Source organism: Ptiloglossa arizonensis, chromosome 8 (genome assembly GCF_051014685.1).
Source record: "Ptiloglossa arizonensis isolate GNS036 chromosome 8, iyPtiAriz1_principal, whole genome shotgun sequence".
Taxonomy (NCBI): domain Eukaryota; kingdom Metazoa; phylum Arthropoda; class Insecta; order Hymenoptera; family Colletidae; genus Ptiloglossa; species Ptiloglossa arizonensis.
In genome coordinates, this window is record NC_135055.1 from 19061831 (window position 1) to 19086902 (window position 25072).

The 25072-nt window shown below is 50.5% G+C and overlaps 1 protein-coding gene across 1 annotated transcript in view; it reads left to right on the plus strand.

Moving 5' to 3' along the window:
• Window positions 1-25072, plus strand: part of Ds (dachsous cadherin-related 1) — a 418513-nt gene that overhangs the window by 364930 nt on the left and 28511 nt on the right. The window contains exons 5-9 of the mRNA XM_076318422.1: window positions 11205-11368; window positions 12150-12554; window positions 16264-16672; window positions 23091-23369; window positions 24485-24708. Of these exons, the coding sequence (XP_076174537.1) occupies window positions 11205-11368; window positions 12150-12554; window positions 16264-16672; window positions 23091-23369; window positions 24485-24708 (1481 nt within the window). The remainder of the gene's footprint in view (window positions 1-11204; window positions 11369-12149; window positions 12555-16263; window positions 16673-23090; window positions 23370-24484; window positions 24709-25072) is intronic.

Genomic DNA, 25072 nt, shown 5'->3' on the forward strand with positions numbered 1-25072 from the left:
AGTCTGTAATTTATCGCGAGTTTTCTTAACCCGGAATGTTCCTCCTCGTGAAACTCGGTACACCGGTTTTTTCACCGCCCCGTACGTTTCTTCGTTTCCTTCTTCTCCTGTACGACGAGAGAGCAATTAAAGCTCCGATGCTTAGAGACGAATATCGCCGTCCCCGATGCTCGTCATTTTCTACGGACTCGATCGTTCCAAGGGATACGCGATCGCCTACGATCGGATAATAAACCGCGAGAGAGCCAAGGCCGCCGCATTCCGCTCCCGTAATTGCCGCTTCTAATTAAACGAACGGAAGCTTTTTTATCACGTACACGCGTACCGTGCAAACACACGCGTTTCTTTTACCCTACCCCAATTTCGTCTACCTGGATCGAGAACCGAGAATTTTGGGTTTCGATACACTTCCGTGGAGGAGCGTAATATAAACCAAAGTAGATGAATTGGAATCAATGTTTACCAGAATTTATTCAATAATTAAATAGATCGATCAACGTAGATTTTGAGCTACGAATTGTAGCGATAATGTTCGCGTGCATTTTTTTTTCAAAGAAGATTTATTTAGACGAATAAAGGCACTATTTGAGAAAATGTTTCTGGAGAGATTGTTTCGTTGGCAAATTTTATCGATTAAATTTGTTTCTTATCGCATCGAAAAGAACCCGAATTCGCTTTCGAAGAAACGAAGCCACTTGTTTCGTTATTACTACCGGCACCAGTTGCTTCAACTCGTACGAAGGTCTTTTTAGCGGCGTCTCCGCTACGATCGGTAAGGTTTAGACTTTCCATTTGCGAAACTGGTGAAAAAAATCCTCCGCGTTGGATAAAAACAGCGGAGCTCGGTGTTTCGTGCCACGCACGTAAACGGCAGCCGGGAGAAAATTAGCCGGCGAGAGGGAATAGGGAGTAAAGCGAGGTAACTACTAGAGGCCACGCAGAACCGCTGCCAGTCTTCTCTTCGACTCTTTTCAACGACTATTCCGCACGCGATGATCGAACGAACGAGCCAACGGATCGTCTCGGCTGCATGCCGTAACGTCCCCGTTTATTAACCCCATCGTTTATCCCACACGATGCACAACCGAGGCGAAAACTACCGAACTGTTTAATCCAGTCCTGTGCAAACATTTCGACGAACGCTCTTCCATCGCAAAGATAACATTTACCTAAGAATTTGTGGCAAAGAAACTTTTTCAGACCAAATTGTTCTCGTCGAGTGATTTTTAGGAAAGAATACCGATCGTTGAAAATACGGTACTTCGCAAGAAATTTTTTAACGTTCGGGTAACCGACTCGCGTAACTTTCTTGGAACGAAATTTAGGGATCGGTATGTTTGTCAAGAGAGACGAGTACGTTTAATACGAAAAGTATACTGTTCTTTGCCCACCCCCGCTTTGAAAATCACCGCCTTAACGCGTGCTCCTTACGCCGAAGAACCGGTGGTCTTCTTTTCCCCCGACGAGAATGCAGCGCGACTCGATTCGATCGCTCGATATCGATTAGAGGCGGTTTCTTCCCTGCGACGCCACTGGCTGCGTCCTCGTCGGCTCGTTTATACGAGGGTGGCAACGACCGAGCATCGTCCGCGTAGGAAACTATCGTGGAAAAATAAACGGCCGCGATGAAACGACGATCGTCGCGCGGAAACTCCTATCTGGTTGCGGAGCCGCGTTAAACACCAGCGGCAAAACTGACCCGGGAATAATAAACGTCTACGGAGATGCTGGAAACTCGAGTCTCAATTCTAATTATTCCGAGGGAAACCCGATAGCGATGGATCCCAGGAAGTGAATGTTTTTAATTAACGATGTAACACTCGGTCTAGACGTTCGGTGAACGTTACGCACGGGACTAACGAGCTGACAGATGCAGAGCATTCGCGAAAGAAACTCTTCCTAATTGGCTGACAGAGCAGAGCGTTTGCGAAATTATCCCCTTAATATGTAACACCTTGGTGGTTATCTCCCGAGGGAAGAGTGAGTTCTCTTGTCGCCACCTAACGGCCAATCGCGTGAGAATCTCTGATAGAAGAGTGTTAAACTCCTGGAGCAAAAATGACCGAGGTATAAACATTCTTCCGACTGCTCGAGTCTGGAGATTCTCTGTACTTATCCTTGACGAGTCTCGTTTTTCCGGATCGAACACCCTGGTAGAGATGACTACTGTAGGCGAAAGTCTAGATTCATCTGCCCTACAGCGTGGAACTTCACACGCATCGACGAGACGAAGTCTTGTCCTTGGTGATGTTGCACGAAAGTTCGGAAAGAGAAACGATTCGGGAACAAACCTTCTCTAGAGCGCACTTCGAGGTTCTTCTAGAGCCATATCTCTCAATAGTTGTGTACACAGGACGATAGATACTTTCGTAACTCGTAATCTCCGATTGATGATACCACGAGCAAAAACTTTGCAAACTGTGGATACCGCGCGCCGGAATTCCCGCTCGAAGGGAAAGTATAGCTCTCCAGTGTCTATACAATGAGGATTGTAGTTATTCTGAACTCCAGAAGGAGAAACGATCCAAGAATAAACCTCCCGAACCTCCTGTACTTTGGAATCCTCCTAGAGCCAAATCTCTTAATAACGATGGATACAAGATGATAGATACTTTCGTAACTCCGATTAACGATACCACGAGCAAACACTTCGCCAACTATGAGTACCAACGCATCGTAATTCGCCCTCGAGAAACTAATTCTCACCTATCTGCGCGACGAGAGGTCTACTTATCCCGAATCGAATCCTCTGGTAGCGGTCTCGGTCGGAAACCAAGCGATTTTTCGTTCGCGATCCGCAAGGCGAGACGCTGGACGAAATTCTGGTCAGCTAGGAGCCTCGCGACGCGGAACATCGCGTACGACGGCGAGCGGAGCGGAATCGAGCGGAGCAGAGCGGCTGTGAGCGCGTCTCTGCACGTGAGAACGAGCCGAGCGGAAGCAGGACGAGGTATCGTCGCGCGCGTACACCGGACAGAGAACGCGGGAGACAAGAAAAGGAGCACGGGAATGGGAGTCAAGGAACTAGAAATGAATTCCATTTGTGCGATTGAGAGGGAACGAGCGCCGGGACGGCGGAACCGAGCGAGACGAACACGAAAGGGGGACGGAGAGGACAGGATAAAAAGGGCTGGCACGACGTCGGTCGCGAGGAACACGGCGTCGGGAGGGTTACCTTGCCCCGTGGTAGACCGAAGGCAACGGGCAGCCGAGGATACCATGGGAGCACCGTGAACGGAACGAGGAGAGGGAACACGAGCCGCGGATAGGAAGGAGGACAGCGTATAAACAGAATTCGCGGCAAAGAACGAGACGCGGATAGATTGTAAATAAGGGAGGGGGCCACGGGATTATTCTGAATCGGGGAGCTCTCGACGAGTTTCTACCGGCTCGCATTGTCGGTACGCTAGGGGCCACGTTGTGGTACGAGGTGTTGCACAAGTACGAGGTGTTACGGGGATATATCCCCGGCGTACACCGCACGTGTACGCACGTGTACGCACGCGTACGCACGCGCACGCGCACGCACACCGGAACCGGGGGGCATACCGATCGGCGAACCATTGACTGGAAGACGACGCCTCGAGACGCCTGGAGACGCGACGATCGATTTAACCGTCTTGTTGTTTCGTGTTACGAAGTATCCGAACCTGGGAATACTACTTACCGGTAATGGGTTGTTCGATCAGTTTTGTCGTTCGATAAAACTTGTTGAACAGTATTACGATGAGCAGTACTACATTGAACAGTACTACATTGTACAGTATTACATTGTACAGTACTACATTGAACAGTACAACGTTGAATAGTACTAAATTGGGCAGTATTAAATTGAACAGTACTAAATTGAACAGTATTAAATTGAACAGTACTGCGTTGAACAGTATTGCGTTGAACAGTACTACATGGAACAGTACTAAATTGAACAGTACTAAATTGAGCAGTCCTACATTGAACAGTACTACATTGAACAGTACTACGATGAACAGTACTACGATGAATAGTACTAAATTGAACAGTACTAATCGAACAGTTTATTATTCGTAAAACCCAACGTAATAAACCGATGGATCGGAGTCATGGGTTATACTGTTACAGAGGGGATAGTTATCGCTGGGTTCCTTAAATAAATAATTGCATAGAGAATAGATAAAAATTCGTTAAGTGAAGGAGGTTATAAAAAGAGTGGTTATCGCTAGGTTGTTTGAATAAAGTATGTGTGCAGTATTTGTACACGGAATAGATAAAAATTACGCATAATTGACAAAGATGATTTCTATTTTATACCCGCGTGAACGAACCATGGCGTCAATAGTATCACGGTGAGCGTGTATACTTCACGATCGTTCGAAGATCATCGAATGTTAAACGAACGTGAGTCACATTATACCGTACTGACGCAATTAATTCTAATCGCGAAAGAAACGCTAATCCTTCGTACCGTAATCCACCGTTTTAATTGAGCACCGGAAGGGTCGAAAGCGGGACGACCGGGTGTACGTACCACGAGGAGATCAATAATAACGGATCTAAAAGCGAGCACGAATATTTAGTATCCCACGGAGCGAATTGAATTAGTCGTACGACCGCGGAGATTCGGGCGACGATTAAATTTGCAATGCTAATGGAACTTTATGACCCCGCAGATTGAGAGATTAGAGGCAATCTAATGCCGCGGATCTGTGCTGCGGCGATTAAAAATTACGAGGACTGATCAGATACGCATCTTTGATACGATACCCCGGCGTCCTGGTGGATTCCCGTTCGCGGAACGAGTGCAACACGATCGGCCACGGAATACGACTCCCTCGCGAGAGCTTTCTATTAACCCTTTGACTACGCAGCGGCGTTGTATACACGCCCCCTGAAACTGGACAGTCGTTTACAGAGAGCGCGTGTATTTGCCCTCGAGTGTCCGGGGTACTGTTCCCTGTGTATTAACGCGGAAGGATTCGCGTTTAACAGGGACATTATAATCACCGAGTGTCTCGGATATATCGCAGAAAGGATACACGAGTAGGCATCGGTGGACTTTTAAAAAGATTAAATTAACAATTGACGTTATTCCATTCTTACATCTCGAGTCCCCTCGCACCTTCCACCAAACGTTAACACGATCGTGCAACGCTCCCTGACCCCGTCGTGAAGCAATCTCCAATTACAACGTTGCGTTCGACGCTTCCGGTTTCAAAATTCATAGTAATCTCCAGCTCGACCAAGTCACGAAAAGTCAATTGCAACGATTTTTCCACCGCTCTCGTTCGATTTGCGACTTGGAACCGTCGCGAACGCCGCGAAACGTCTCGATCCGTGGACAACTCACGCGACGCGTATCGCGCGCGTTTTCACGGGGTGAATTTCGCGAGGACGCGTGGAGGGGCACCGATTCGTCGACCGTGATATAGAGGGGGCCGAAGGGGGGCAGGGGGAGACGCGAAAGGGCGAGAATCAGTAATGAGCGGGTTACGGGTTCCCGCGAGCAAAAACTCGCTCTCGATTCGATTCACGATGCGCGCGGGGGGCGGGGGGGGGGGAGGGCCAGGCGGAATAGGGGGGCTACCAGGGGGCCCACGAAGAGGGACGGAAAGGCGGAGGCAAGGAAAACGGGAGGAGGGTGGAGAGGGGTCCAGAGGAGGATGGCCAAGACGTGGGCCACGAGGGCTTCGAGGGACCGGACTGGACCGGGCGATCTCCGCGAATTAATCAAATACGCGAGCGATTTGTCTTCGTTACACCCACGTGGGCACCCCGGAGGGACGCCTGTGTAACCGGGGTGACGAAGCCCTCTCGAGTCGGCACCGCGGGTGAAAAACCCGTTCACCGACTGCGCGGCTCACCGCAATTTATTCCCTCGATAAACGGACCGAAGGTGGAGAGCTTTCGTTTTGACGTACACAGCCACCCGGACCCCACCCTCCCAGCTCTCCGTGCTCACCGGCGACACCCGTGACTTCCGAAACGCGTGAAATCGCGATAAAATTTCTCACCGACGCGTCCATCGGGGTCGCGGGACCGTTCAGGGGTTCACGGATCGCAGGTCGTCGCTCGGTGCAAATTAATGCGGAGTCACGTGCGTTCGGTTCGTGCGTGAACCGAATTGAACGAGCCGTGTAACTGTTCGTCGCGACTACGGATGGTACGCAACGTACTGTACGAACTTGGAAAGAAGTCGAGCAGGACGGTCCAGGGGCTCGAGCACGTTCCACTGGCTCCGGTGTGCAACTGAGTACCGGGAGACGCGACCGTATCGGTCAGTAGCAACGTCAAAGTCGAAAACTGCGTGCTGGTGGAGGCGTGTCTTCTTTCTTGCCAAGAGTGGTAAATAATCCGAACTGGTGGTTCACCGTACGATCACACGCGTGAACTGAACGAACTCTTACGTAACTGTTTATTACGACTATGACATCGGACCGTAGGCGTAGGATAACTGACGATCGAAACGCACCGATACACCCGCGCGAACCGAACCGAGTCATCGAACCGTTGTGTAACCGTATCGCGAATACACGATGTCGAATACGCGTACACTCTCGTGTCTCTCGGTGAACGAGAGGTCGATCGGGGAGCTTACAATGTTTATTAACGTACTCTTTGCGGAGTTTCGTACGACTGTCGGTGACTGCCAGCACCTGACGTAAACACGAGTATATACAATTGGTATCGAGGTTTCGTCCGCTTCGAAGAATTCTCACGACGGAGCTATCGACCTCTCTTACCCAAACACCGCAAATTAAAGATACCTCGAACAAAATTCTCTCGTTACCGCTACCGCAAGGTAGACACCCTTTAGACTCCGTACTCGAGTAGTCGCAGGGACATTCTTTTCGAGGGATCTAACCTGTTAAGATCTAATGCAATTGCGCCAGGAACAGGACCGATGAAAACTGTCTACCCAACTGGTTCGTTTTCGGTAACCCCCTCGTGGCAGCAATCTGTGGCCAGTGGTGGCGCGCATCTCCGGACCAGGGGGCCGATTATAATTTAACGATTATCGATAAATAGATGGGCGCGAAGGGAGCGATCGCGTTTGTTTATATTGCCGTTTAAAACGCGGCGACGATTATCCGCGCGCCGGCCTCGGCAATCTCGTTTCGAGTCGGAGAACACTCTCGAGAAATCGCCACGGACACGCGGACGATTTTGCCGTATTGGGATGCGAAGTAAATCGTAATTATATACGGAGAGTAGCGCAGGATCGGTGGACCCTCCTCTCGCGGCGAGAGTCCGATGGAAAAAGATCACGCGGACGTTTAATAACACGGGTACCGAATGCCGATGGGTGTAGGTACAGCGTGTCGATGTGGCTGCTCGTTCCGTCTCTCTCGCTCCTCGCCGCTCCACCGATCGTCCCCACCACCACCAACACCGCGCCTCGTGTACCCTCGTTCGCGTTCGCGTCTCTTCGCTATCTCGGTCCCGCTCGCGCTCTCGCGCTATTTTACAATTACACTTTACGATACACAATTTTCGTACGAAGCTGGTTAGATTTGCGCGGGCCGGGAACCCGCGTCGCTGTTCCCCGAACCGAGCCCCACGTACGCCACATTTACGTAGTATGTAACCGTTTTAATAACACGGCTATCGAGGTAAGCATAAGTTTCGGTCCCGCGTGCGCGGGCGCACCTGTGTACGGACGTACGCGCGAGCGAGCGAGCGAGAGAGCGTTCACCGGTGTGGTTCCCCTCAGATCGATATCGTTCGGTGGGTAGCCCACGTCTCGTACCACGGTTGAACGGAAGGCGAATACCCGCGCGGCGTACAAGCGTAACGCGTGCGTGCATCGTTTAAACTTCGCGTCCGGGTGGGACGTAACGTACTCGCGTACGAACCGTTCTCCGCGCGGAGTGCTCCTATTAATTTCATTCAAGGACTCATCGAGTTCCATTTGCGCTCGAGTGGCGGCTCTCGGTCGCCGAGAGTTTCCAATCGGTACAATCTCCTTGAAAATCTTTGCAACTCGAGCTGAAAATATGCTTCGCGAAATACGCAAAGATACGAGATACGACTTAACTCTACCGATTCTTTTCACTTTCGAATCGGAAGATCTCGATGTTTTCAATTTCACGGATGAAAGAACGATTCGAGCGCAGAGGGTTAGATGCGTTATCAGGGGAGGATGAATCGTTCGCAGCGATGTTTCTACTTACTCGAATATAAAATGTAAAAATGTAAGATGGTTCGTAACGGGGAAAATGTTACCATTCGACGCGAGAGAAAAAGTTTCAGGATCGTGTCGCGCGCGCACGTACCCTCTCTCTCTCTCTCTGTTTCTCTCTGTCTCTCCCCCGCGCCACCTGATCGTTTTCAGTAGGAGGGGTGTAACGAGAGGCGGGGTATAAATAGCGACCCATAAATTATGCCATCCACGTTCCCGAGCGAGTACGTACCATCTTTGAATCACGGTGGTGGTACGTGTCGGTGTCGTACGATGTCAGCGACGTGGACGAGTTCGCCTCGCCGCGCCTCTGTTCCGTCGACAGCCGCGACGTCGCGGAGACGTCATCGTGGGCACCGTGGAAATGGCAGGATCGGTCTCCGGTTCGCGGCTACCTTCCACGTAAACCCACGGAGGCGGTGCCCCGTTCAGCTCGGTCTACCAGGTTTTTCCTACCGGCGACCTGGAAAAACTCGATCGGTTCCATGGGAGAGACGATCTCTCGGCGACGCGGTAGATCCGTGGCGTTTGTCGAAACGCATCCACGGACGATGTACCGGAGTCACGGGTACAACGCGCGGCACTCCCGTTTTGGATCGAAGTGCGATCGATCGAGGAGAGCAATTATCGACGAGCTTCCCGCGGAAGGACGTACCCGCTCGAAACGCGTGTTCCTACACAGACGCGGCGGTGAACCGCGCTTTTTTTTCCGTACGGTCGCCCCGCTCCGTACCCGTGTTTCCAATGTCGCCGCGGAAGAACGTCCCGAACGAACGAAAATAACTCCACGGCCATCGGTTCTTCGAATCGCGGAAAATCTTACGTACACGATCGAGTCGCTGAACCTTCGCGACGACGGACGAAAGTTTCGCCGCGCGTCTCGACGCGTGAAATATAATTTTCAATTTTTATCAGCTAACACTTTCGAATCTGGAAATCTCTGCTGTAGACACTGTGGAGAAAGCTCGAGAAGAAAATTTTCTACACAGACACGCATCTTCGACCATCTTCGACTACCAAAGAACTTGGTAGTCCAGACCACTAAACTTCGGAGTACATTCGTAGATAATTTTATCTTCCATCAGTCTCTCGAATAAATCTCGAGAAGGGTTTCAATTTTCCAAGACAAGGAAAGGGACTCACCCTCTCGAGAAAAATCAAAGAAAATCCTCCGGAGTACGTCCCGCCTGGTTTCCCTCGCGGAAGTCCATCCGCGCGTCGAGTAACGAATAAATAATAATATAGTTGGTCGCGGTGAAAAATCGGTCCGTTAACGATCGGCGACGCAACAAAGGATCGATCGGACTGCCCCCCTGGGTAAATGTCACGAAGATATTCACCCGGGGAGGTATAGGGGGGATCCGCGCTCCGAGACAAAGCGGTAACGGTTCATCGTCGGCGTGGCGCGTTCAATAGCGCGTGCAACAACAGAGACGATCTAGAAGTCTGACGCAAGAACAATACCACGTGGGATTCCGCGTGGTTTCGCGGCCACGGTGAAACATCCCTACGGTTCTTGGCGTGTCGGCCGTGGGCGGACGGGGGAACGGCACTCGTTATGCACGGGAACACGCTCGCTCCTCCGCTTCATCGTCCAATCGTCCATCACGCGATTGCATCTGCCAGCGGTAATGACCGCTCGATTTCCCTATTAATTGATTTCGAGCGGTAGACTCGTGCCAAGCGGCACGCCGAACAACTCGGCCGAGGTCGGAGCGACCGTGCGCGTTCGTTTTCGTTCGGCCGTCGTGGGAGGTGATCCGTCATTTTCTACGTCTATCCGTTCGCGCCGTTTCGCGCGGAAAATTGCTCGAAAGAGCTCGTTTCGAATTCACCACCGACCCTCGAACGTTTCACGGTAATTGGCATCGCGAAACGAACGCGTACCCGCGGTCCGCTCGGCGAGAACGAGCACGCGTTCGATTCGATCGATCATCCCCTACGCGATCGACGACTAAACGAAGGTGATCGCGACATTTTTTTGCGCGATTTGCGCGTACTGGAGAGTAAGTCGAGTGGAAGTAAACGCGCGAGGACGAACCTCGAGAGTTGCAATTAACGCGGGCTACTCGTAGGTTTGATACATCGGTATATTTGTATGGGTACGTTCTACTGTACGAACGCTTCGAAAAGTGTACCTTTGGCACGAAAATTGGACAACTCGGTCAGTACTCTAATTGCGTACCCTAGGGGGTTAAATTTATCCCGAGAGTAACTTACCATCGTAATTGTATATAATGTAATATAATGTAATCTAAATAATGTAAAATAAAATCATTATATACAGTATACCATTACAATTATAAAGAATGTATCAATATACCATTACGATTACAAAGAATGTATCATTATGTCATTATAATTATAAAAAAATCTACCAATATACCATTACACAGGGTGGCCACCGAAAGACCGAAGGACGTAAAAGAAAAGTAACCTTTAAAAACCCACGGTTTTTAAAATTTTGTATTCTTCCGCTTGGAAGTATAATCAATGGATTTTCGTTAGTCTCGCGCGCGAAGAATCCCTCGAATGGGCGCCGAATAAAAAAGATTGAAAAGTTACGACTTTCCCAAACCCCTGTTCGGTGTTTCGTTGGCCGTCCTGTGTACGATGTACTGTTACGTATAATATACGTAATTACGTATATATAATACGCGGTCAGTTTTTTCGTCGTTTTTACACTTTCGGGCGTACCCCCGGATCCCCCCTCCCTACCAGCATCCCCCGTTTTCGTTTCCGCTCTTTTTTTCTCGCCCGGGCGCGTTTATACGAAACGAAATGAACTCTTCGTTCGATGGCGAGGTCGATGGGAAAAAAATTAATACGTGGCTTCGGCACGAGGCTCATCACCGGGGCCCTACCCTCCTCCTCCCCCTCCTCCTCCTCCTCCTCCCTGTCGTACTTCTATTTTCTCCCGTCAAAAGATTCAGAGCTTCCGACCCCCGATCGTTGGCAAAACTCGATCGTTATTCAAAAGAGAGATACGAGAGAGAGGTGAAAAAGCCACTTTGTAGCCGTTTAATAACGTTAATAACTGTGTTCGCAGGTGAACGCCCGACGAGATTTTATTTGGCGAAGGAAGAACCGGATCTAACGATGGACCCGAACACGGGGATGCTTCGGATACGTCTCCCGTTGGACCGGGAGACCCGGGACAAATACATTCTGAGCGTGCTGGCGCGTAACGGGGTCTCGGTGGGCTACTGTCAGGTGAGCATCTCGAAAATTGCTACGAAATCACGGGGTACCGAGGGCACCGAGCAGTGCCGCCCCCAGGGGCCCTGTATTCCTATTCCGATGTGATTAAAAAGAAATCTTCGGGTAACCTCTGCGGCGTACACTGTACTTTCGGAGACTATATTTCTCGGGGATTCTGTCGGTATAGTTTACGGGACTGGTACAACACTAAAGGTATATTAAAAAGAACGATCGAATTGCATTCGATTACTTTTTTAAAGACCGAGGGCACTTGGTACTGAATATGGTACCGTGATTCGTGAAAGCCTATATTTTTTAAAAATTCCAAATAGCTTCTAATCTGCTTTCGGGTAACCCTTTCGGTTCTATCGTCAACTACAGGGTGATTAGGGAATACGTGTAGGAAATAAAAATGTAAAGATCACTTGGAACATTTTCCTCGATCGTTTTGTACTTATCTTGATGCGTGGATTCATCCACTGAAATACGGACACGTACTTCTGTACAGTCGTCCTGTAGATATCTAAATCTACTGTACGAACACTTCAAAAAGTGGACACCTGGGTTAGTACTCTAATCGCGTACCCTAAAAACTAAGAATAATTAAGAGTGTTAAATTTATCCCGAGGGTAACAGGGTTCTGAAACAGTACGTCGAACGAAAATTGTACCCTTCGGGTAAATTCTATCCAGGAACGACCAACAACGAGCTCCTCTCGCTTACCCTCGGGGCTCGGTTCGTCCCGTTCGAAAGAGTCTTCGACATCGTTGGATAGAACGATCTCTGTTTTCAGGTGGAGCTGAACGTGGAGGACGTGAACGACAACGGACCGATGTTCCCCACGAGCAGCGTCCGTATCTCGGTGCCGGAGTCTCATCCCCTTCACACCGCCCTGTACGTGGCTCACGCGACCGATCCGGACGTGACACCGTCCCTACCGATACGGTACGTCCTCGGTCAGAACAGCAACGACCTGTTCGGTATAGACGCCCGTTCGGGCGAGCTCTATTTAGCGAGGAGATTGGATTACGAGACCCAGCAGAGGCACGGGCTCCTGATAAGGGCGCTGGACGGCGCAGGGCTCTCCGCGAACCTGAGCCTGAGCGTCGAGGTGCAGGACGTGAATGACAACCCCCCAGTGTTCGAGAGGAACGAGTATCACGTGGAGGTTCCCGAAGGCGCCAAGCTCGATTCCCAAGTGAGAAAAATCTTCATTACACGCCCGTCACGCGGGCATTTGTTTGCCGAGGAGACGTGCGGTAGGATTCCCTTTCGCGGAACGGGGGGATGGACGAGGAGCGGGGGGCTGGGGACGGGGGGAGGAGGCACGGGGGTGGGTGGTGCGTGAGCGTGCATAGCACCGCGCACTCGCGCGCACTCGCGCGCGCTCGCGCCTCTCCGCGACAGAGAAGGAGGGAACAAAGAGAAGCCGGAGAGAAAGAGGGAGCGAGAGAAACACGAAGAGGAGTTCTGGATCGGAACGAGGACAGAGGGGAGGCGGGAGTTAACAACCTTCCTCCGGTGTTCCTGCCTTTCTCTCCCGCGTGTTCGACCCTTTTTGTTCCTCAAAGTCGTCTTCGCGATGCGTAATTTCATCCGGCGGGACAACCAGGAAGACTATCCGCGATGAACCTTTGCTCCCTCTTGGATCGAACGCGCTACCACTGTCTTTCTTTCTCTCTCTCTCTTCGTTTCTCGTTTAGCTCGGTCTCTTTCGCGTCGGGACTCCCTACTCCCCAGTTTTTCGTTCCCCCGATTAGAGAGCGCGGAACCCCGGCGATAGAAGAAGACGTTGACTCATCGAGTTCACCTTGTCAGCGGTGAACAGAAACGAATTAGCCGCGTCGGTGCAACGCGCGAGAGATTAGTCGATGCGGATTGCGTGGTTACCAGACAGACCAGTTCGGTGGAAGGATTGATAGAGTATAACCGATAGTTTGATATAGGCGCGCTGCGGTGTGTTGTGTAACGCGATACACACGTACGTGCCCGTACCGAGCGCGGAGTTCGCTATGGAGCCGGGATGCGCGGGATTGATAGGTAATCGTTGATAGGCGCAACAGAAACGCGGCGCGCAGCTGCTCGTTTTATGAGCAGACCTTTTGCCGGTTAGGCCTCTTCGGTAGGTTATTTATCGTGGCTAAACACAATTACCCGCCAGACGCGGAACGAAGACGGTTTTACGCCACCGCGAGGAAAATCGTTCCGCGGTGACGGTGTCTCGATATTCGAAAATCGGGACCCCGGATCGGTGATACTGGAAGCACCAACGGGGAAGTTTTTCGGGATTGTAACGGAAGTGACTCCAATGGATCGTGTTTTACTCGAGAAGACTTTCGATTTTAACTCGAGAAGCGCGAATTTTGAGGAATCGTGACTCCAACGGTTTCACTCGAGAAGACTTTCGATTTTAACTCGAGAAGCGCGAATTTTGAGGAAATTGTGACTCCAACGGTTCCACTCGATTAGACTCCAGTTCGGTCGATGAAACGTGAATCGTAACGGACGCGACTCTAATAACCGAGGCCCACTCGAGAAGACTTACCTGTTCAGCCTCCGCGTAGATTAGAATAGAATTTAGTCTAATCCTGTCTTTCGATGCTCTTAAAAGAACTCGAGAGACTTTCTTAAGTCCCTAGTTATCAATCCGGGAAGCACGAACGGAGAACGTTTAGGAACTCGAGTCGAGGAGACGCACCGAAGCGAGGGTAACTCCTTTTCGTGTACTCGATCAATAACCGAGGTTGCGCACGTGGAAACTTTCGGGTGTAGTCGTTACGTAGACCAAACTGGCACGTAACTCTGTGTCATTGAATTCAACCATCGAATTTATCACTGCGCTATTCTCTAGTGTCGTTCCAAGAACTCTATCGAGTTCCTCGGGTCTAAATAGTTTCTTGAAAAATAATTTTTCCAAAATGGAGCCAACGATCCAGAAAAGTACGTTCCCCGTGTAAAACAAATTCGTCGTCGCTCCTTTCGTTGGAATTCCCCCAGAGATGCTTCAAAGATCCATTTGTCGATAGATAAATCGAGTCTGGTCGCTTTCAAGATCGAAAGTCCGGACGAGTGACGAAGTCTGGGCGTTCTCAGCGAAGAATCGTTATTTGTACAAATGTTTCTCGCATTACCCATGAAGTCTCGTCCGAATCGGTAACACACGGGGCGTTTATCCTCTTCGTCGTCGAACGCGATCCTTTGGATCCGAAGATACGATCCGTACGCTACCGAAACCTCTCGGTCGTTCTTTGGGTTCTGGAAATACGTGGATTCGTGCGAGAAAACCGCGCGTGCGGGGAGGGACGGCGGTTAAACGGGTCGGGAAAGAGTCATTAGCCGCGACGCGGTCGAGAACACGTTCGTCATCGAGGCAGCCGCGCTATCTAGCCGCTGGAACGAGCGACGAACAACGATTCCACGCGGTGGTAGCCACCGGTGGACGTAATCCCGAATACGGGGGGATACCGATGACGAATGGCCGCGAGATCGTTGCCGCGAGATAGGCCCGTTAAATGACGTCACATTTTTAATACAACGGATACACGGAGGGTACGATAGGGCCCAAGGAACGACGACGACCACGACGACGACGACGACGACGACGACGACGACGACGACGACGAGGAAGACGACGAGGAAGAAGAAGACGACGACGAAGACGAGGAGAAACCGCGCGTTCCTCGCTGCCTCTTTCTTTCTTCCTTCGCCACTCGATCTTTCGTTCCATCTTTCTCCCGGTGTACACGTATATATCGGTGGTATCTATCGGCGAAACAGATCTGTGAGCTGTCGGTGGTATCCGGACAATATCTTAGCAGCGGCGGTGGCAGAGGGACAAGGAGAGAAAGAATCAACGAGAGTGGTGGGGGAGGGACAAGAAGGGCACGGGGAGAGCGCAGTGGAGAAGTAGCAGCTAGCAAGAGTAACCTGGCTACAGTGAGCGTAACCCTTCACCCGCCGCGAACTAATAACGTACAGTTAGACACATTACAGCCTGCTCCCACGTCAGGTTCTCCTTCTAATGGTGCCCGATCTCCAGCTCTCCCTCTCGAGTCTACTACCATTCCCCCACCGTCTTTTTCGTCGTCCTCCTTCTCCCTTCTCGCGGTACGACGACCGATCCGTTCGTTCGTTCGTTCGTACGTTCGTACGTTCGTTCGTCCTCGTTCCACCACGTTCCATCGTTCCCGGTTCGCTTTCTCTCCTCCTCGTTCGCCATCCATCATTGCCCGCGCGCCAAGCTTCGTGCACGAGATACGAAGTTATATACCCTCGATCTCTCCACCGCTCCTTCTTCTCCTTCTTCTCCTTCTTCTTCTTCTTCTTCTTCTTCTTCTTCTTCTTCTTCTTCTTCTTCTTCTTCTTCTTCTTCTTCTTCTTCGACCTCCGTAATTCACGATCCTCCCGCGCTGGAAAACATCGACCGGTTCGAATGCGTTTAGGGTTCGCGGTCTTTGGGTGCGTTTAATTAATACGGAACGACCGGATCGACTGGTCTTGTCTCCTCGCCGCCGTTCCATCTCACTCTCTCGCTCTCTTTCTCTCTTCTCTCTCCTCTCTGTTGCGCCATCCATCTATATCTCTCCGTCTTTCTATTCACCGCCCTCTTTTTCATCGATCTCCCTATCCAGGTTATTTATTTCATTTTACTCCTTTTTCTTCTCTCCCTCTCTCTCTCGCCTTTCTTTTCTTTTCTTCTCTCGTGCTTCACGAGAAATACCCGCGCAGAAATTCAGATATCCCTCCGCTCCAACCACCCACCACCCCGGGGTCTCCGGTAACCGTGTAATTGTCGTACTCGTTTTTTCCCCCGGGCGGGTTGACCGAGCTTGAAAAAAAATTGAAAAAAAAGAAAGAAACCGAAAAAGAAGAGACGCTCGTAAAACAGCTCGTTTCTCGTCCGACAGATCCTTCAAGTGACCGCGGTGGACCTTGATACGGGCAATAACGCGAGGTTGAGTTACCGTCTTCAAGGATCCTCCGCATTCCGGATCAGCCCGAACACCGGCTGGATCTATCTGGCGCAGACTCTCGATCGCGAGACCCTGGATCGTCACGCCCTTACGGTTCTCGCGACCGACAACGGTTCACCGGCAGCCACGGCGAGCGCCTCCGTCCTGGTGACGGTGTTGGACGACAACGACAACGATCCACGTTTCGAGAAGGACTTCTACGGGTTCGAGTTACTGGAGAACCTGCCCTCGGGTACGCTGGTCGGATCCGTGAGCGCCTCCGATCCCGATCTCGGGAAGAACGCTCTGCTCAGGTACGCGGTGGTCCAGGCCAACAGCAGCTTCACCGTGGATCCCGATACAGGTAAGAAGACTGTCTTCCGTTCTTTTTTTATTCTTCTTCTCTTTTTTTTTCCCCTCCTCCGCGGCGTCTTTTTCTCTTAGCCATATCCGGCGTCAACCGCGAAGCCGCGGCTCGAAACGACGCTCCAGGAGTGTTTACGAAAGCTGTCCCGCGCTCGAGGAGTCGGCGCGGATCCCACGCGCGGATACGCGACTGGCTTGAGAAAAATATTAGCGAATACACTTCGACTCTCTTCGTTCCTCTTTTTTTTTTCTCTTTTTTGCTCGCGCGCGAAGGAAATCTTCCAGGCTTCTCCAACCCTTGGGACAGGGTCGAGGATAGTGTGGAATTCCTCGTGTAACTCGCGCGGTACTTACGCGTCCTTCAACGACGGAAATTTGAAGCGAGGAGCGATCGTCGTGGAGGTGTCGCTGCAGTAACATCGGTTCGATGATAAATAGTGATCAAGTTTCTCGTGATTGAAGAACTAGTGCGAGAACGACACTTTGAGGTTGAGAGTTTTAATGCTATTTAGTTGATGAATTATATTTAATTTTGCGAGATGCCAAAGTAGATGAATGAGTCTACGAGAGTCGAGATTGGAAAGAGAATTTGGATTAGTGTATATGTATAGATATTGGTATGGGTTATTGAAAATAATTAAGAAGAGGGAGAAAAGACAGTAATCGCGTAACTACGTAAAAATCGTGTGTTCGCTCGATGACTGTTCGACGAGGACTGACCCTCGAAACGTACCTCGATGTAAACTTAAAAGACGGTCACCAACCCCACGAGTACACTAGACCAAAGCTTATCTCGTACTCGTACATTTCTTCCGATACGATTCAGCCAATAAATTACATTTAATGCAAGGTTTCGGCTAAATTGCATCGTACGGAAATACGAATGCAAATGTTCGATGTTAAATTTGAAAAAAAGAACGTTACGCGATCAGGCGAAACGATGCGGTGTGCTGACATCTATCGATAGACGTAATAACTCTGTACACGGTGAAACGCTCGATTACCGCTCGAGAGATATCCTTAAAGGTACAGCTTCATTTCGCGTTGCTCGCGATCCAGCCGCGTAATTCTAGGCATTTTGCACAAGGTTTCGAAAGTGGTTAATTTTGAACCTGTACCTTTCATCGACTCGATCGATGGAGCAGGTGTTGCAAAGAGCATAATCAAAGTGTCCTCGCTCGATGGAATTTCACAGATTTGCGGAACGGTTGAGAAGTAAAATTTCTTATTTTCTTCCTTTTTTTTTTTGCCCCAGAGATCTCGAATTAACTTCAATCGACGAAATTACCCTTCCAGGGAAGTTTCGTCGTGCAATCGCCTCTCGAGCAATCTCTCGGTGGTTATCGAATGGAAAATCGAGGCGATCGATCCAGCTTTCGCGAAAACGGAAAACGATTCTAACGGTGATATATATCGCGAGGTTTCCAATAATTCAAGTTTTCCCTTTCGCGATACGAGCGCGAGGAACACGATGGCGAAACGTCGTCGAACGATTCCGTGTAAACGCGGATAAATGTTGCTCGCCTGCGCCGAACCGAGTATATTCACAAAACTCGCGTGGTGTTTCCTATTCCGTTCACAATAGGTCCGTGATACTTGTAACAGAATTTATGGCGCCAACTACTTACCGTACCGCTCCGTGGGTTTCTTTGCGGTCCCCCGTGGAAAAGGAATGTACTCGGCGTGTCCTAGGAAAGAAAGAGCGGGGGAAAAAAGAAGAAGTAAGAAAGAAAGAAAAGAAAAAAAAAAATGAAATGATCTATTCGAGTCGAATTCGAGCGACCGCCCGAGAGCGAGGAGCGAAAAACCGGGGAGAAAGAGGCGATTAATTTTCTAAATGGCCCGCAGCCGTCGACGACTCTTAATTTACGCGTTTGGTCTTGCGTCAACCCGGCAGCGCGGCGCGATGTTCCGCGCCATTGTCGAACAGCGGTTTCCTCGCTCGCGAGACGATTACGCAATCGTAAAAGAAGAAGAAGACGAAGAAGAAGAAGAAGAAGAAGAAGAGGCAACAGCAACGGCTCGAGTCTCGAAATCCTCGATAGATCTCCGCGCCGGTTTCGTAAGTCCTCGAAAACGCCTAATGAAATCGACCGCCGCGGAGCAACCGCGACGACTAACGCTCTATCGTTCACCTTCGTCTCTCTTCTCGCGCCGCGTTGAAGATTTATGGCGGCCGTGGACGCTGGAAAGGAAAAAGGAAAGAAAAATGAGACAGAGTGGAAAAAGAAGAGTAGAAAAGAAACGAAAGAGTGAGAGAGAGAGAGGTACGAGCGTAAATTTATTTTTGATACGAATGCCTTTAATTGGAGGACCGTACAACGCAATATCGGAGATACGGGACGATGCCGCGATTATTTCGTTTTTGTAACATCTCCCCTGCTTCGTGGATATCAAAGTGTAATCCCGTAAGAGTGGTGCTTTCACCTTGGCCGGCGTGTAACGAATCACCAGAAAGGGCCCGGGTTCAGCGCGCACCGCGAAACGAGCACGCACGCCGGCTCTCTTTCCCTCTCTCTCTCTCTCTCTCTCTCTCTCTCTCTCTCTCTCTCTCTCTCTCTCTCTCTCTCTCTCTCTCTCTCTCTCTCTCTTGCACGTGGTCGCGGTACTATCCCCGCTCTCTCGCTCGTTCGTCCCGTCTCTCTTTCGTATGCTGGGCGCATACGTGGTTTGATTGGCATGCGACACGAGAGTATTTGTGTACATGTTGGTTCGAGACCGGCCCGGTCTTCCTCTCGTATCCGCCGTGAAGTCTCGCCGAGCTGCCTGTTTGCAGAGAGGTGGAACTTCTCCCAGTCATCTCGGGCGCGCGAAGCTTTGGCAGAGATGGAAAAAATAAAAAAGGCAAAAAGGCCCACCCCACCCCACCTCACCCCATCCCGCCACTCGCTGCCGGAAGTATCAGCTGTCCCGTCGAACGAGTACTTCTATATTAATCTTTCCGCGAAGGGAGATTCCACATTGTTCGCTCGACGACGTGGAAATTCGGCGAATGTTCCGACGTCGCCCGGGAATCGGTACCCTCTTCCGCCTCGGTGAAGCGAAACGAAACCGTACGCGTTCGCCGCGCGTCTATACGACGGTGAACTTTTTCCTCGCGGTCCACACCGCATCACACCGCTCGCGTGTACTCGTCTTCGAGACACCGGGATATCTTTCTCCGTTTCCTCGAGAAATTTTTTGTCACGTGGATTCGAGAATCTCCACTCGCGAGAAATACGCACTTCCAAGATCGAGAGTTTGTTCCCCCGTGAGAGAAATATACTTTCGAAATTGAGAATTCCGAGCGATACTAGCGCGCGAGTGAAAATTAAGGAATGAAATTATTTGTTCGAATTGCTGTAAGTTACTCTCGTGTGTTTTGAATAGAGTAGATTCCAGAATTGAAGATATCATTTTGAGAATCGACGGTGAAATTATTTCCGAGGTTGAAGATTCTCAATGCGAAGATCCTTTGTAAGTAATAGGTGGAAAAATAGGTGGATTTTGTCTACAAGTACGTTACGGTTTTTCAATATTGGGCAAAGTTTTCACGAATAGAGTCACTGTCGATAACGCTGGGAAATTGACAATTCGTTGCACATTTGTACTAGGTGTTCTGGAAAAATAGAAGTTCAATTTTTCCCTATTACTGTCTAGCCTGGATTTGAAACTATTACCTATTCCTATTACCTACTACTACACCCTATTATCCTTAAATCATGCCTAGAAAAGTGTACAAAAGACCCTCGACCGAAAAACTTACGAAAGCCTCAGTATTCTAGCGATCCTCCACCACCAAAAGTCCCAGAAACACACTCCGCAAAATACAAAATACACCACCCCCATCGATCTCCCCGAGAACAATAGCAACCCCCCAAATCCTCCATCGAAGCACTCCCCCCACCGTGAAATCCACAACCCTAACGATGTTCTTCCGAGTATCTCGTCCGGTTCCGTCGAAACGAGTTTTCCGAACGCCGCGCGTCCGAACGGAGCACGGATTTCCAAATATTGGAAGAGACACGCGGTAACGGAAAGAGAGTCGGGGCCCAACGTTGGAACGTGGTGGGGGAAGCCCGCGGTCGCACGGTCCCACGGTTAACACGAGAAACGCATTAGCACGCGTCCTACGATATACTTCTTATTGTTCCGCGATGGTATCCCTCGATGCCGGCGCGTTTGCATGTCCCTCGTCGATCGTTTGTCTTCGCGACGACGAGCACGGCCACGTCGACGGGCTCCCCTGCGCCTGCGCCTGCGCCTGCGCCTGCGCCTGCGCCCTACGTACGACGATGTGGACACGTCGGCCTGGACTAGCTACGTCGAGAATTCGTGGAGGCACGCGGGTGCCTCGTGTGTCCACTGTGAACACCGACGCCGATACCTACCCGGTACCCCGCCGTACGAATTATTATCCCGATCCTTTTCCAGATCTTGGAATAGTTCTGCCCGCACGGCTAGGCGCTTGCTTAATTACCCATTAATGCGCCGACCGGTCCGCCGGACAGCTCCGACCCGGCTCCGCTCCCGAAGCGCTCGTTCTTACCATTTAAGGAGGTGGGGGCGTGCTCTGGTCATCACCGGATTAGAAATACATTTCTTCGCGGCGGTGTTTCGTTCGAAATATCGCGAAACGTTGAAAAAAAAAAACACCGAAGAATTTGGTGTTTTTCTACCCCTGAAACGATTCGAGACGAACACCAGACAGATCTCGAAAGGGGAAACGTTCTCCTTCGAATACGACGTCGATGAAGTTCGAAGGAGTGAGTCGAGAATGTTCGAAACGGCTCGATTTGGACGATGGTTTCGAAGTACTCTTCGCGAGTAATCGCCAAGTAGATCTCTCTTCGTGTGACGAGAAGTTGTACGAAGAGGCAGGAATTGTTCGTTTCAATTTCAACCCCAATTTCCCCGCGAATGATTTTCAACGTGGCTAACACCTTACTTTTTGTCGAAATTGTAAATTGTTTTCGAGTACACTGTCGATGTAGTAAAGATTGCTTTCGAAGGAAACGTTTTACTGGCGGTGTCCGACGATTTCCCGTTCTCTTTCCCGAAATGTGAACCACTGTAAGACGATGAACCCCACTCGATAGCTCTGTCTCGCAATCCCTTTTCTCTCCGTTGTTCGTCGCCTCGGTCCCCCTCTCGTGCCCCCGACCGCTATACGATTTCTACTCGCGGCGTCTACTTTCCGTGATACGTAATTACGCGGCCGGGATCGTTACACGCGCGACTCCGACACACACGCCCCTGAACGTGTGTACGATTATAATATGCGAGAGTAGAACGGATACGAAATACGATAGTCGGTGCCGAGGCGCGACCGAGGAATTCGAGCGTTCGAGCGAACGTTTTCTCGGACGACGATTATCCAATTAACCGTTCCCGTCCAAGGAAATTGATAAGGTCGGTTCTAGCCTAACGCGGCTGGCACGTTTGTCGGTGGTGCGTGTACACGCCGTGTTTTCTGCGAGGAAATTTACGATAATTCAGTTCCTCTTTTCACGGCCTCTCCCCGGATCGATTTCAAGTATTTTCATTTCAGTCCGATCGGAGTATAAATTCCAACCGTGGAAGCGGTTCTCGCGCTAATCGCCGCGCGGAATTGAAATAAACTCGGCTCGTAAACGCTCCGCGACGTCTACTTAACGCGGATGTCAACCGAGAAATAGAAAGAAGCCGATTCTAATGTATCGTTGATAAAGAAGCTCGAAACGCGATGACGCGATCGACTCATTTTCCACGAGCTCGTAAATTTCTCACGGAAATTGACACGAAGGTGCTCCCTGACGTCCACCGAAGCTAAGAATAGAGAGAAGCTGGTTGTAACGTGCCGTTGATAAACGTGGCTGGAACATGGAGACGCGACTGACTCATTTCCTTCTCGTTTCTACAGTTTCCAGGAAAATAGCCACGGAGGAATTCCTTCGCGTCTACTTAACCGAGAAATTGGAAGAAGTTGCTTCCGATGCACTGTCAAACTCGTTTTCTTCGCGTTTGTAAATTTTCTAAGAAAACCTCTACCGTAGTCACGGAAAAGCGTCTTGATGCCTACTTTATCGAGAAATAGAAACGAGCATATGATACGTATTTAATACATCGTTGATAAAGTAGCTCGAATATACAGACGCAATTGTCCCGTGTTCCTCGTGATTGTAAATTTTCCAAAAAGCTAACCTTGACGTTTACTTAATCGAGAAATAGAAACGAGCATATGATACATATTTCATACATCGTTGATAAAGTAGCTGGAATATAGAGACGCAATCGTCCCGTGTTCCTCGCGATTGTAAATTTTCCAAAAAACTAACCTTGACGTCTACTTAACCGAAAACAAGGAACAATGGTTCCGATGTATCGTTAATGAAGCGACTCGAGGGTGAAAACGCGATCGATTGGATTGATTTTTCGAGATCTGGTGAACTTTCCAGGCGAGATCGTGACGAAGGAGCCCCTCGATCGCGAGACGAAGAGCGTGCACGAGCTGGTGCTCGAGGCACGGGACCAGGGTACACCGTCCAGGGCTGCGAGGGTGCCGTTGAAGGTGACGGTGCTCGACGTGAACGACAACTCGCCGGAGATCGTCGATCCACAGGGGGACGTGGTCAGCGTAAGAGAGGAACAACCGCCAGGAACGGAAGTGGCGAGGGTCAGGGCGTTGGACACCGATCTCGGTGAAAATGCCTCCGTAACCTACACCATACTCAAAGGTAATCCTACCGTGGAGGTTGTCGATCGATCGGTGGAATCGACGAGCGCGAACCTGTTTCTCGTCCCGCTCCGCGCGAATTCGAAAAAGAAATGAGACGTTTCGAGAAATTAATTAGCCAATTACCGAAACAATTATGCACGGTCTTAAAAACGGAGTGGAGCGGCTTTGTTGAATTTTATGGAGCAGAGCCCCCATCCCCCACCCCGCCCCGCCCCTCCCCTCTCCGCCGCACTTGGGACCCACGGGCGAACGGTGCACGATTATATCTTCTCGTTACGATCGGCCGCCGATTTTTTTTCCTTCGCGGCCACCGTTCACGGAACGCACAACTGTTTCGGCTCCCTGGCAATCGGATACATGCTTAACGACGTCCAACTCTACCCCTCTCCCTTCCCCTATCCCTCCACCCCCCGGTAATATTGCTATTTCCTTAATGGCGTCTTAAAGGGATACGCTACACCGAACGCGTCGAAGGTAGACGCTTTTTTGGTGCACGCGATAAAAGTGAATTTCTCGCCACGAGAGTTTCCTCTCGTTGAACGGATCGCGCATTCGGGAATATACCTTCCAGTGTGAAGGTTAATTAACTCGAGAATAAACGCAATCGAAACTTGTCTCCGTTTAAAATCGATACAAGAATATTTTTCGACGATTACCGGTGCGTCGAGGGGACAGTACCTCGTTAAAAGTACAGGGGAGGGGCTTGGAACTCTCTTTTCAAGAACGATTGTTACTTCGGGCTCCCTCGTGTCACGATACACCCGGTATAGAATCACCGAAGAGTACAAACTTTGCGTCGAGTGTCCCCCTTAACGACTTCTCAAGAGTAGGGTGATTTTTCGAAACGCGATCGAAGTAAATTGTCGCACAGAAGGGGGGCCCGATAATGTCCCTCGTGCAATCGTTCGATTCGATTTTGAGTTCCCCGCGTCACGATACACCCGGTATGAAAACGTTGAAAAATGTAGAATCGACCGTTGAAGAGTGTCGGTGCCCCGAGTCCCCCCCACCTCCCTTAACGGCGCCCCGGCGTTATTGGACCCCCTTTGGGCCGCGATTCTACTTCTGCTCGATCGTTTACGCGTCGCTCACGATGCAACCTTGATCTTCCAGACCGAGACTCGGACGGCTACAACGTTTTCACCATCGACCCGATCACCGGCATGATCCGCACGAAGGCGGTTCTCGATCACGAGGAGCGAAACGTGTACCGGGTGTCCGTAAAGGCGACCGACGCCGGTCGACCGCCCCGACACAGCGTGCGCGCGCTAAGAGTCGAGGTTTTAGCGCTTGCGGACAACCGGCCGACCTTCACCAGCAGCAGTCTTACCTTTAACGTGAGTACCCATATCCCCGACCTCGGTGCAACCACCCTGGCGCAGCTTTCGTTGTGCGCGCGCCGCCGACGCCGAACCGCTCGATTCGTCGCGATTTTTCCGCGAAAAAAAAATTAAACGACGCAAAAAAAGAGGAGGACGAAACCTCTGCGAGAAACGATCGCGAGTTTCGATCCTCGTGGTACCAAGAGGACAGACCACGCGTGGGTCAAAACTAACCCGTAACTCGACCTTCGAAAAAATACTTCCGACGAAACCTACGCGAGAAACGATCGCGAGTTTCGATTCTCGTGGTACCAACGGGACAGACCACGCGTGGGTCCAAATTGACCCGTAACTCGACGTCCGAAAAAAATGCTTCCGA